Source organism: Artemia franciscana, chromosome 15 (assembly GCF_032884065.1).
Source record: "Artemia franciscana chromosome 15, ASM3288406v1, whole genome shotgun sequence".
NCBI classification, from domain to species: domain Eukaryota; kingdom Metazoa; phylum Arthropoda; class Branchiopoda; order Anostraca; family Artemiidae; genus Artemia; species Artemia franciscana.
Genome location: NC_088877.1, coordinates 27035030 through 27049300, shown reverse-complemented (window position 1 = coordinate 27049300; position 14271 = coordinate 27035030). Strand labels below are relative to the sequence as shown.

At 35.1% G+C, this 14271-nt stretch overlaps 1 protein-coding gene across 6 annotated transcripts in view; it reads right to left on the bottom strand.

The window, feature by feature from the left end:
* The window catches only part of LOC136036266 (cohesin subunit SA-1-like), a 79798-nt gene that overhangs the window by 22661 nt on the left and 42866 nt on the right, over nucleotides 1-14271 (bottom strand). For all 6 annotated transcript variants that reach the window (XM_065718400.1, XM_065718403.1, XM_065718404.1 and 3 more), the window contains exons 12-14: nucleotides 13859-14047; nucleotides 11782-11935; nucleotides 5500-5633 (exon numbers count right to left, since the gene is read on the bottom strand). In XM_065718400.1, coding sequence (XP_065574472.1) covers nucleotides 5500-5633; nucleotides 11782-11935; nucleotides 13859-14047 — 477 coding nt within the window. The remainder of the gene's footprint in view (nucleotides 1-5499; nucleotides 5634-11781; nucleotides 11936-13858; nucleotides 14048-14271) is intronic.

The window sequence follows — 14271 nt, the reverse complement described above, 5'->3', positions numbered from 1 at the left end:
TTTATTCAAATAATTAGAAGTTAAAAAATAAAAAAAATCAAAAGAAATCACTGAAATACTGCAGGCAGCTAAGAAACACAGCCGTGCTTCAGCAAATCGACAGAAGCTGTTGATGAAGGCATAGTGCGCCAAAATGTACGGCGATTCTCATTCATAAAAGGTACAAGTTTTTCCAAGATGGCCTTTTTCTTTTCTGGCTTTACCCCCCTTGCGCCAAGAATCGGATCTGGCAAAGGATACTTTGCCTCTTTGATTGTACTAACCAGCTTTTTTGGCACAAAACTTAGACTCTTTTCTTCACCCTCAGGGCTAGTTTTATAGAACAGTTCTGTTTTTCCCTTCTTAAAACAGACCTCACTGAACTCATCAATGGTCACGCCCAAGTTCTTCATGACGATGCCAGGAGCTTTTAAGCTTTTCCACTGGCAAAAGTCTTCTATGTCCATTTTCACGGCTTTCGTGAATTTTCTACTTTTTTCTATGGTGTCGCACAAATCTTCAAAGTCAAGAACATCCCTTTTTCGAATTCGAGACTCAATCGATCCGTGTATGGAGTCAGCCCCCATGTGCGTATGGCCTTTCACTAGATACTTGATACGAATCGTTTCAGGTCCTCCTTCACTGTTGACTATCAGTACAAATTCACTAAAAATTGTCCAATTTTTGTTCTGGGCACAGCAATTGTCAGTATAAAAAATGAAGTGCAAGATATCCCTATTCATCTTTAAGACCTTGTGGAAGGCACTACCTATATCAGGTGCATCACGTCCTTGTCGAGATTCGTTCCAAACAACGCAAAGGTTCTGGTTTTGTTGGGTGGCCTTAACGGGGGCAAACGTCTCATTAAAACACACGAGTCTTGATAGAAAAAAGGCCTCCTTTCTGCTGTGCATGATGGGAAGCAATAACACTTTTTGTAGGTCCACGGTGAACAACATGGTAGTTGAATCTTTTTCGTATTTCTACTTATCTTCAGAAAATGCTTTTGAAACCTGTTCAACAAGATCTCTGTGCTTTCTGTACAGTTCAGTCTCTTTCTCGGTTGCCTCACCATTTGTACCAGGAGTTCTCGCAGCCCCTACTTTCTCTTTTAATAGTGTGCAAATGTCACAGCTGTCACTTTGGGGCATGCACAATGATACTTTCATACCATTAAGAATCTTCCTATATGTCTCATCACAGATTTTATTTGCTGGATATTTTTCATTAAAGTCTTCTGCCATAAATTTGTAGCTCAAATCACGAGAAAGGTACCGAACATTTGGAGCGTGAGCTCGACGATAGTGTGGAATTGCTGGCTGAAAGCTTTCAATGTGCTGCATCACAAGGCTTCGATCAACTTTGTTTGGTGGCCCTGCCACTTTATGGCCCCTTCCGTCCTTGAGCTCATTCCCAAGAGCATCCCTTTCAATTTTTGACTTGATTGTAAAAATCACTCTGTCATTCTTGCCAAATCCTAGACAACCAAGGAATGTAGACTTGCAAACTGGCAAGTTTTCAACTTTTGGGGTAAGTGTGGGGTATTCATTCAAATTTCTGGGAAGGCTGTACCTAACTGTAGTTTTTTTTCTACACGCAGCTTCTGGGGCAATAGTCCTTCTTTTAACTGGTAGGAATGTCAGCAAAGAAGCGAGCCACATTTGTCTTGATTTATATTCTTTGCTCCAACATGTGTCATAAATTTTCCTGAATTCTACACTGGAAAACCTCAAACATGAGTTTGTACATTTGTTAGATTTACAGCCAGGTTCGTCAGGAAATGGATACTTCTTAACATCTCTTTCAAATTTATCTTTTTCTGAGCGAACTCGTTTTGGAGTAAGGTCAACAATAGACCTTCCTTCTCCTCCACCATTTTCTTCACGTCTATTTTCTCTATCTTGTCCCACAGACCTTGCTGCTACAGCGTCAATTACACACATGACATGGTCTGAGGAATCAGGTTCACAAACAGCATTGTTGCTTTCATTAGATGGTTGATTGTCCAAATTTAGCTGGTCATCTTGGGTCTCATAAGCTGCTGCATCCGAAGCCGAATCTTCCAAGGGCAGGAAAGGATCGGTAGGAAAATGGATCAGATTGTACTCTGGATGATCTGATGTAAGATCATTACTGACCGAAAGAGGAACTAAATCTGTAAAGAGCTTTCTCCTCTTCTTCAAAGTTGTCTGCCTTTCATCATCAGAAGACCCAAATGTCCCTTCAACGTCCTCCCAGTCAATATCAGACTCATCACTATCACCTCCACTTAAATCTTCTTTTTCGAATTCTTCATCAGCAAAGTGTTTTAACTGTGCCTTAGTTTTAGCTTCTCCATCAGTGGTGTCCCTTGTTCGAGAATGTCCAGAAAAATTGGGTGATATGTCTGTTGTTTGATTTATCTGGATGATTTCTGGGGGGGAACAGGAACTAGCTCCTCGTTGCTCTTCACTGGAAGATGGCAAGTCGGTATTTGAAGTTGATGCCTCATTTGTACTTGCTTGACATGCCAATGTCCTGAAAAATTGGAATTCTAAGAACTTGTTATCAACCTTGATTATCTCAGATGAAAGAGGGGGTTCTAGGGCTATTTTGATACATTTTTTTTTGTTTCTAAGGTAAGCAATATTTAGAGGCCCTCAATTTTTTCTCAATGTTGTAATAGTTGACCAAACTAATCCCTGATTATCTCAGATGACAGAGAAGGTTCTAGGGGTTATTTTGATGCATCCCTTGTTTTTTATTTTATTTCAAAGGTAAGTCATGTTTGTAGGCAATACTAAAAAAATGGCTTTAGGTGGTTGGTTGGTAATTTGGTATGACGCTGCTCTCCTGTACTAATTCGACAGCTACATAGCTAGCTGTGTAAACTGGTTGTAGCGGGTCTGTTGTACCTACCTGGTAGTACAGATGGGGTTTTACCAGAGGGTTTAGGCCTACTTGGAGAAAAGGTTCCAAAATAGCATGAAGCAAAATTTTCTTACCTTAAATCTCTTTCCTTTTGTATAACCAACGCTCTCTGTAAATTTAGAAAGCCTCTTGACATTCTATGCCAGTACTCTTTAATAGCTCAGAGTTGGCTGGTTGTTCAGCTCTGCTCTGGTAAACAAACAATGATGATTGTGCTGAATCATGACATATACGTACTTTGACCTTTGGTTTCCTTTCTCATTTTAATGTGCCGGCCAAAGGCAAAAGTACGTACCAAGGGTGAAAGTACGTATCTACACAGATACGTACTTTTACCTTTGGATGCGCCCAGAAATTTTTCAGATACGTACTTTATCCATATGCTATTTCCGTTAATATTTGGACTAGAGCCTTCTTACATATACCATTCGATTCAGCACATTTTTTTTAGTATGGTGGTGGCATTAAGTCGAGAAGTGAAAAATTGTGCATATACGTACTTTTACCTTTGGAGGGCCGTACACCGTATTCAATATGTATATATTTTTCTATTGATCTGATTAACAATTCCGGCTACGAAGGTATTTTAATTAAAGTTATAAAACCAAGGGAACCTCATACTGGAAACGAATCAGGTTGCATTGATTCTCCACACCATATTTTTCCTCAGCCCTTCAGGAGTAAATATCAATAAATATTAAACTCCTTGCCTATCATTCAACCTAAATTAACGGTCCTGTGGCAATTCTAAATTCTTGGTCAACCTGCCAAAAACCAAAGGTAGGCGTGCCTTGTTTACCTCTCATTCAAGGCAACCTAACGGTCTTATGTCAATTTTAAATTCCTGGTCAACCTGCCAAAGACCAAAGATAGGCGTACAATGTTTACCTCATTCCAGGCAATTTCACGGTCCTATCTCAATTTTAAATTCTTGGCCAACCTGCCTGAAACTCTAGGCAGGCGTGCCTTTATATAAGCTAACAAACAAGTAATGGTCCAACAAGAGAGTCAAAGTTATGTTGTCCCGCCATTTACCCGTGCCATTTAACAAAATACTTGGAAAACTATAGTTTCTATGACTATCTACCTTAGTTCTGCCCTAGGAATGACGCATGGACGAATAACAGATATACTTATCTATTAATAAAAGAGCCGATATCATTTTTAATACACTCCCTAATAAAGGCCAGGTTTACCTCTCACTCAATTAGACTATCTGTCTTGGCTTTTTCTACAATTAGCCATGACTTGATGCCCACAACTACTTGATTTTAATTCAACTTTAATTAACTAGTACTTTTGAGCAATCCTGGTTAGTATATGTTTGTTAATGCTAGGACAAAAATACACGCTTCCAAATTAAAGTTGTTTCTAACAAAATATAAATGACGTCCTGGTCTTTAGGAGGCTTAGCGAGATTATCCATACACCTGTTTGTGGTAGTTCCTGTTTGATCTAAGTTGGATTTGATAATTCATATATTGTTATTTTCCTACTATCAAAAAGAATCTAGTGCGGGCAACATGAAATGAAAGAGTTAGGCAAAGAACAAATAAGCCAAAAAAATTGATTTTTTTTTCTAGGAAACTACTTCACGGAAAAGTTACATTTAGAACTCATCCTTAGATTAAATACCCTTACATCTGACTATTTAACAGGAAAAAACGACCATTATGTTGCTAATTCTAGTTCTCTCCATGCTAAGATCCAGTCTTAGAAATAGAACTACTGACTTTTCTTGTTTGCAACACTTTTTTAAATCATTTTAAAGTAATATATTTCTCCGACTGATCCCAATTCTTTTACAACTAGTATGTCTTTGACGGGTCAAGAATACAGCTACTCGTCAACAAAAACAATATGAAACTCCAGGAAAAGAAAAATAAATATCATTTGCGACTATATCTGGGGCCCTTAGAAAGAGGTAAATGTCCATTGTCGGGGTACCAAAAACTGTATTTGGAAAAGCATCAATTGGGGAGTCTAACGGTACTAGTCTTTTTTATTATAATTTTGTATAATATCTCTTTTATAGACTTCGATATAAGGTTTACGAGCATATACATGCACATAAATAATACATACAAATTCTTTGCTGATTTATTTGCACGAACTATTCCAGTTTCGTTTTCTTAATTTTATATGGGGAACATCTCTAGAGAATTCTTTTAACATCTATAACGTCTTAACATCTAATAACGGTTCTTTCACACTGAATACATACTACCCCCATGAAAAACCATTCGGCTCTTCTTTAGCTGGACCCTAGTAAAGAACGAGCCATAGGAGTCAATCAAATATAACATCGCACCCTATTTTATTTTCGAAATAATATTTTACTATTGAGACTAATCGAGATAATAGTTACATACCTAATAATTAGTCATACGTATATAATAACATAATAACCGGGTCCGGTGGGCAACCGGGTACCTCAGGGACCTATCCCTTATACATTAATGTAATACTTGTTTAAATCTGCCCTTGAATCTGTCCAATGGTCTTTCCCTACGGGCGACATTGAATGCAGTGGAAGGTTGATCATAAGCTCAATTTACCGAAGGATGATCTCGACAACTACTTTAGGGTAAAGAATATAAATAGTAATACCTTTAGATAGTTCTTAAAAACATCACTGGCTGATTTACTGGGAAACATATTGTAAACGATGAGCTTACAAAAACTAGACAGGAAGTTTCTTCTTTTATGTAACTCTTCAATACGCGCGTGATCGTCAAGTCTCTCTAGAAGAAATAGTGAAAGTATTAAAAATTAAAAACTATATTGCTTAGTGTACATAATGATAATAATTCAATTGAGGGTTGACTCACACATAAAATACATGTACAGCAAGTCGGTGAAGGGATTTGTCTGAACTAAGAAAATTACTTTTTTTAAAAGCTTTGTCATAATCTGACACTGATTTCCCCCCCCCCTCCGAGACGAGACATTCTTATGATTCTCAACTATTTCAGACCGAGGAAACCTATTTAAAAACTTTCTTTGTCTTTTTAAATTAACTCAATCTTAGGTACACAAAAGTCATATACTTGGGGGAAGGGTTCAAAATATTTTTCTCAAGGAGATCGAAAAGGTTTATCATTAGGATGCTATTTTCAATGTTACAAGGGGCTCCTTCAGACCAATCACAAGGAGAAGGGGAATCTTTCTCCCCTGTGTGGCTGGGTAGAATACCCTAACCTTTAAACAAAACTACCCAACCGAAACTTTGGTGCTATCTGTTAATTACTATCCGTGTTACCTCAGACATTTTTCCATGCCTTGTTTTAACTTTTCAGATTCATTCAAAATTATGGGTAATTTCGCGTCATGCCATAGATATGAAAAAAACTTCTTTCTCAGCTCTTCCCCGGTCGATATATTTCTGCTTTAATTGCGTTGCTATATAATTCAGTAACAACAAGGAATGTTCCAATGCCTAGCTCCCAAAAATATCTAAATTACGCATTTGCATAATTACCGTTTTATTCTTTAATTTCAAGTCCTATGGCAAAAAATCAGCAATTTCAGTTGAGTTAGGAAATTTCGACATGCATTCAACTCCTCTTTCCAGTTTATCCTATACAGATGCTAAAATAACAAACCACCTTCCCAAGAAATTAAACAACCCTCCCCTTTCTAATTAAGTCGGGTGAAAGGGTAACCTTTCAATAAAAAAAAAAAAAGTGAAAGCTTACCCTTTCACCGTTACTGAGGAAGGGTAATCATATTTTAGTTTGTGCTTTGTTTTAAGATTTGTTTTTTATATTTTATCAGTTTATTCTGCACTGAGGACGGTGAAGCGGAGGTCTTGACCTAAAACTTGCATAATTTTCAATTTTTCACTGTCTGTTTATTGTCCTCGTTCTTCTTTTCATTGCGATTTTGTGCTTTGTAGACAATCAATGTATTCATTGCGATTTTGTGCTTTGTAGACAATCAATGTATTCATTTCCTAAAACTACCAAGTTAATAAAAACTCCGTCTCAAAGAAACTATTCGGCTGCGCAGCATAACTTTTCCGATAGAGTTAAATACTTACAGCGTCTGCTATATAACTACAAAAAGGTTTAAGAATTTCTGAGCTTTTCAAAGGTAATTAAAGTTATTGTATTACTGAGACAGTATTTACAAGTATACTATTTAATTATAATTTCAAGTAAAATAAGGTATTTAAGCCGCTATTGAGGTTCTCATGATGGCCAAGAATGTTGACAATTATTGTACTAAACTCAATCCATTTCTTTTCCGAAATATATTTCTTTATCGGGTGTGTGATTGAGTGATGTGTAGCTCAGTTCTATAATAAATATTAAAACGTCTTTGGCTTATTTTTAGATAGAATAGTAAATAGCAAACAGTAGGGGAATCAGACAGTAGAGTCACTCAAATACTACATTATACCCTAGAGAAGCAACTTTTCAAAAAATAATTACATTATTTTGTTTTTCCAAAAGGTGCGCGTGTTACACTATCATGTATAATTGTATATGATGGTTTAGTTTTGTTGGCATTTGCATTTTATTTCAATATTTCGGTTACTATAAGCTAAAGTTCGTTCTTTCTAAAAAATTAATTGAAAAAACTTTTTCCACAAAACAAGTTTTTCATAGAAAAGTAAAGAGCTCCATTAAGCCAAAAATGAACGGAAATAAAGTCAAACAATCTTCCAAGCGTAAAACTACCACAAATCATTGTCAATAAACAGATGAAACTCAAAACGAGCAGAAATTACAATAAATAGCCGAGTCAAACTCAAAACGAGCATAAATTAACGTTGGTACGGCTGACAACTTCTATGCCTTCTCAAGACAAGAACATAATTTGCGTTTTACTGAAAGAAAAAACGAAAGACCATGGATTGTCAGTTTAATTGACATGTACTGATATTTATTCCTTAAACTTTTGATAATTGTTTATTTATGAAAGTTAAAAAAGGTGAAACCATTTAAAAGGGGCTTGTTTTCAGCAAAGCACAAATTATGTTCTAGTCTTGAGAAGGCGTGGGGGTTAACAGCCGTATTTATGTTAATTTTTGCTCGTTTTGAGTTTGTCTAGGCTATGAATTTTAATTTCTGTTCGTTTTGAGTTTCATCTGTTTATTGATAATGATTTGTGGTAGTTTTACGCTTGGAAGATTATTGGACTTTTTTCAGCTCATTTTTGGCTTAATGGAGCTCTTTACTTTTCTTTGAAAAGCTTGTTTTGTGGAAAATGCTTTTTAAATTAATTTCTGTTCGTTTTTCATTGATTTAGTCTTCATCATGGTAAAAAAAAATAATTTTTTTTTATATCTTTTGAGTTCTTTCCTATAAGAATGAAATACAAAAAAAAAACAAGTTTTTTTTAACTGAAAGTAAGGAGCGACATTAAAACTTAAAACGAACATAAATTATTCCGAATATGAAAAGGACTGTCCCCTCCTCAACGTCCCACTCTTTACGCTACAGTTTTTTATTGTTTTAAAAAGTAGAGTTGTGAGAAAGAGTCAAACTTCAGCGTAAAGAGCGGGGCATTGAGGAGGGGACAGTCCATTTCATATACGGAATAATTTCTGGAATCATACGGAATCATATACGGAATAATATACGTAACTTATAAATTAACTTATGTATTGAACTTTTATATTCGTATATATTTATTACGTGTACGAGGGGATTCGCCTCCTCGTCAATACCTCGCTCTTTACACTAAAATTCAAATTTTGCTTCAATTCTTTAAGAATGACCCCTGAAACAAAAAGGCCGTTTAATTAGAATAAATAGCTCTTTTGAAAATACCAAAAATGCTTTAGCGTAAAGAGTGAGGCATAGAGGAGGGGCGAACCCCTCTCATATATGTAATAATTTCTGTTTGTTTTAAGTTTTAATGTTGCTCCTTACTTTCAGTTGAAGATGCTTGTTTTTTAATCTAATTTCTCATTTTTGTTTTAAATAATGCTGGAAAATCCCCCTTCATGAAAATTCTCTTCCCCCATGATAAATTCCTCCATGGAAAGATCCTCTCACGTAACCCCAGACCCCACCCCACCACCAGAAAAATGCCCCCTGAAAACGTCACTATACTTCGTCAATAACCAATACCATATGTAAACAATGGGCAAAGTTGATAACTTGCAGCCTTTTTCCCGGTGACTGTGGGGGATTATGGCGTCCTCAAAGACATATTTATTTGTTTTTTGACTATGCTCAACAAATGGCTATCTAAAAATTTTGATCCGATGACTTTGAAAAAAAAGCGCAGGAAGAGGCCAAGTTACCCTAGGTCACTTAAAAAAAAGTTACTATAACTTTTAATTTCCGTTAGAATGAGCCCTCTCACGACATTCTAGGACCACTGGATTGATATGATCACCCCCGGGAGAAAAAAAAATAAACAAATAAACATGCATCCGTGATCTTTCTTCTGGCGAAAAGTACACAATTCCACATTTTTGCAGATAAGAGTTTGAAACCTCTACAGTAGGGTTCTAACTTGACTAAAGTAAGACTAAACTTGATATAACTTATCTATTTAAAATCAGCATAAAAATGCGATTCTTTTAATGTATATATTGGTATCACAATTCTGTTTTAGAGTTTCGGTTACTATTGAGTTCGTTACAATTAACTATTTGATTCATAGTTTGGGTTACTATTTGTATGTTGGAGAAACTCTTTCAATAATTTTCAATCCTGACACAAACAATATCTTTTAATTTAATTTTGTAACTCCTGAATTTGACCTGAAAATTAAAAGAATATCATTCCGAAAAGATTATATGTATGTTCTTTGACAACCTGGATACACTTAGACTCTTTTTATTTATTTAAAATATAAGAGTAGAAGTAGTAATAACATTAGCCCAAAAGTTTTAACTCAACACTCCCAGTCGTTCTCGATGTATTTCTGAGATGTCTTTTAAGCAAAATACTTTTCCATTTAGTTTAAAAGCATGATTGGCAAATTGCACGATTGTCGGGGGTTGGCATACTCAATATCCCTAAAGATATAGTTACTGGACCGTCCTACTATGCTGAACAAAATAGATGTCTCAAAATTTTGACTGGATGTGTTTGGAAAATGAATGGGCTTGAAAGAAGCACTGCTTCCCCTCCAATCTCGTTTTATTCATAAAAAGGGCACCAGAGCTTTTAATTTTGAATCGAATTAGCTCCTTTAAAATTTTCAATAATATTTCCAGCTAGTATAGAGTGGTGTAGCCTATGATATTGCTTATATGCCCTTTTGAAAACCAGCATACACACAGTTTTTTCGTCTGATTGAAACCCCTCCTAAACTTTCCCTTAAAGTTTCAGATTAATACCCTTAGCGTCATTATCTAAGGTAACTGTAATGGTAGTACTAAAGGCATACAGATAGTGCCTTCTGGCAAGTTCAAAATCCCCCAAAACTTAACCTTAAAGGTCTAACTTAATAATATAATTTGTTCATCAGATATTACCGTGTCAACTTTTTGGAAGTCCACATGCTCATACTTTGTTTTGATTTAGTTCAACACCCACCTAGATGTTCCTTAAAAGCTTCACCTTAATACCCTTAGATTGCAGAGTAGCAATAGTTGTAGCAGCATTAGTGGAAGTATGCGCATAGCATCTTTGGTTTCTTCAACACCCTGTTGGGCTAGTTGCCTTCCAATCACTTTCGACTATTAAAATTCAATTTCCAATTTCATTCCCATTCAATTTCCAATCGAATGAGCTCTTTTCGAAATCCTACAACAACAAAGGGCCATCTCAAAATTTCGATCAGAAGCATTTCAGGAAAATACAAGGTGGGGATGGTATCCACCCTCCGATCTCTCTGAATCTTAAAAAGGACACTAGATCGTCTGATTACCAATCCAATGAGCTCCCTCCGAAGTTTATACGATCACCCTTTCTCTGAATAAACCTTATGTACCCCTTACTCCCAGGGCATAACTTGCAACCCTTGCCCTGAGGGCTGTCGGGGAGGGGGGAAGGTTGTCATCCTCAAAGACATAATTCGGACCTTTTAACTATGTTGAACAAAATGGCTCTCTCAAAGTTTCGATTGAATATGTTTGGGGAAATGGTGAGTGTGGGAGGGCTGTTAGTTGCCCTCCAATCACTTTCGACTATTAAAAAGGGCACTAGCCTTTCAATTTCCAATCGAATCAACCCTTTCCGGAGTTTCTAGAACAACTCCTTCAATACAAAGTGCCCTGGTCTAAGCAAAAAATAAAATAAAAAAATAATACATTGTGCCCACATCGCTCTTTACTTAGGCAGCACTATCGCGCTGCCAATGAAAATACTGACGTTATTATAACAAACGTAATCATATAGATTTTATTTTTAACGTCATTTGTAACCAACGATTATGATGTCATTCACCATCTTATATACGAAGACGCAGTTAAAAAAATACTTTAAATATTGTGTTTTATTAATTACAAGAGGCGCTAGATGAAGCAATATAAAGACTTATTTAACAGCCATTTAATAACTATTTAACCTTTAAATGAGCCATCAAACAGCCCTCTATGATATTCCAGTGCCCCACTAGCAGCGGAGAATGAAAAAAAATTACTTTCAATACATCAGTACTTCCAATGCAACAAAAACAAATCGATTGTTGTTCAAGCAAACAGATTTTCCTTGTTTTTAAAGCCAAGGGACTGTAAGCATAGGGTTTTAGGCGAAGACAATTCCAATAGTTTACTTTTTGTTTCCATTCGACACCACATTAGAGGTTTCAGGCAAGAGAATTATGCTAGAGCCCGATTACAGTCAAGTCAGAAGAACTGTAGGGCAATTTTCATACCCTTCTCTATGCCAAAACTAGTCCAGACTAACTATCTGCGGAGCCTAACTCCACAGATTAAAGGAGATCAATACATTTGGAAAAAATATCAAGAATATAACTTACCATCATCAGGATCCATAAAAACGAAATGATTTATAAAATGATTCAATGCACCTATCAATACAGGTTCAGCCTCATAAACCAAAGGAGCCAAAATTGGATTACTAATAAGTTGCTTGGAGAAAATTACAAGGGTGTCACAAATAGAAAGGTAAGCCTAGAAATAAAGAAAATCAAGACAGTTGTGGTACACGAACCGGTTTACAGAACTTAATGATAGGAACATGCCCAATCAAGGTATAAGTACATACAGAACATACTTTGTCATTTCCGAAATAACTGACCAAACACAGACAAAGAAAAAAAGAGGGGCTGAAACAAAGAATACCATTTAGGTTTGAGTGGGAGTATGAGAATGAATGGACTTTTTGGGGCTTCGAGCCACACGTATTAAAATCATTGTGTACTTCTGGTTACAACAAAGTGTCCCCTGTCTACTTTTGTTTCTATCAATTAATTTAAGAAACTTTTTTCAAAAGTATTTTTTCAAAAATAAGTAAAGAACGATTTGAAGAACGGAAATAAGCAGAAATAAAGTTTTTACAATAAGTCAAACCTAAATAAACAAACAAATTTTTAATAAAACAAATAAACAAACCAGCTTTAAGCAAATAAAAGAAACCTTAAACAAACACAAATTAAAAATGAATAATCGAATTAAAGCTTAAGAATCAGACATTGCTATCAATGAATAAATAAAACTTAGAACAAACACAAAACAAAATGAACAATTAAGCCAAACTTAAAGCAAAATTATCATAAAAAATAGTATGAATACCAACTATTGACCCCCCCCCCAAAAAAAAACAAAAACAAAATGAGCTTTGCAGTTCAATGAACATAAAATATATTCATAAAGTTTTTAATTTTGCTATACAAGCGAAAAAGTAAAAACTACTCAAACTTCCAGGAATTCTTTTTTTAATGCACCGCTATGTTTTCAACTACCAATCTAATTACATTAGCCTAATACACAACTAATTTCCATCAATACTTTTTCTATTCAATGTGTTCTTTTCACATGTAAAAGAAATTAACTAGCGCAACGCTGGTTCATCAATTCAAATATCATTTTAGCAAACTAAACAGATTGCCTCAAAAATTATAAATAATCATTTTAAAGGATTTGTTTTACGCATCAATATTTTTGAATGAGATAGAATCAAAAAGTAATTTATTGGCTAAAAAGTGTTCTTTTAAAATAATAGAACCAAACTGAAAACCACAAATGTATTTATTCCAAGGAATTGTTTCTTTGTTCTTTCACGCAAAACTTGATTACCGTTTTTTTTTTTTTTTTTGATTATATGACATTGTTCGAAATACAAATAAACACATTCGGGTCTTCTGTCTATTCTAATTAAAAAGACTATCTTGAAATTCTTATTTGATGCTACGTGTGTGTGAGGGGGAAGGGGGGGCATGGGATATTGAGGGGATGTCAGGTTGCCATCCCCCCTCCCGTTATGAAAATCATTGAGTAATAAGTGGAATGTACAAATTGAGTTTCATTTTCATACACTTTAAATTAGAGCATTATCAACCACTAAATATCTGAAGTTTAGTTTTCAATCATTCAGTCAAACCACTTTTAATCATTCTAGAAACAAAACCAGAAAGAAACAAAAAACATTAATCAAACATAAAACAAACAATGGACTATAAAAAAAGGCACAATACCCAACAGTAACAAAATTTGTTATTTAACATATTTGACAATTTTGACTCGTGACAATTTGATTATTCGTCAATATTTGACATTCTTTTCGACAACTTGACAAAAAAATACAAAAAGAAAGATTTTTATAGTCAAAATCAGAACGAGAATCTAAACGTCAGATTATCAAGCGAGATCAAATCGCTTGACTTGTATGTGTTGAGCTTAGAAACATAGAATATTACTTCCGTTCAGATTAAATAGCAATAAAGAGAGAAGACACCAAAAGTAGACAAAGAATGAGATGAAAAAATCCATAAAACGATTAAGACTTAGAAATGGAAAAAAGTATCGAGAAAGAAAGAAAAAGAAATCGTAAAAGATTGAGAGAATAAGAAAAAGGAAGTATTTCGTCGAGCTTACCTCTTCTCTGTAGGAGACAACTTGAGATGAGGAAACTATCTTGTACATCATACCCATGTACAAATGAAGTCTGGCTCTGAGATTTTCAACTTGCTCCTGACGAGCACTACCTCGTTCTGGATTTTCTTCGATATTTTCTAAGTCCCACAGCAAACCATAGTAGCAAAAACGTATACTGTAGACCATGCACTAAAATTGAAAATTTTGAAAAAATATGTTTTGTATATTTTTGGTATAAGAAAACACAATAAAGCTCTAGCTCGTCGCTATAAGATGCGTATTTGTGAAGATTATAACACCCAAAATAGAATCTAAAATGTTACGTTAAAGTTACATCTACAACGGGATATGCAATATTGCAATAATATTTGCTTGTTTCTATTTTTAGATGATGTTCTCGTCACAAAAAAAAG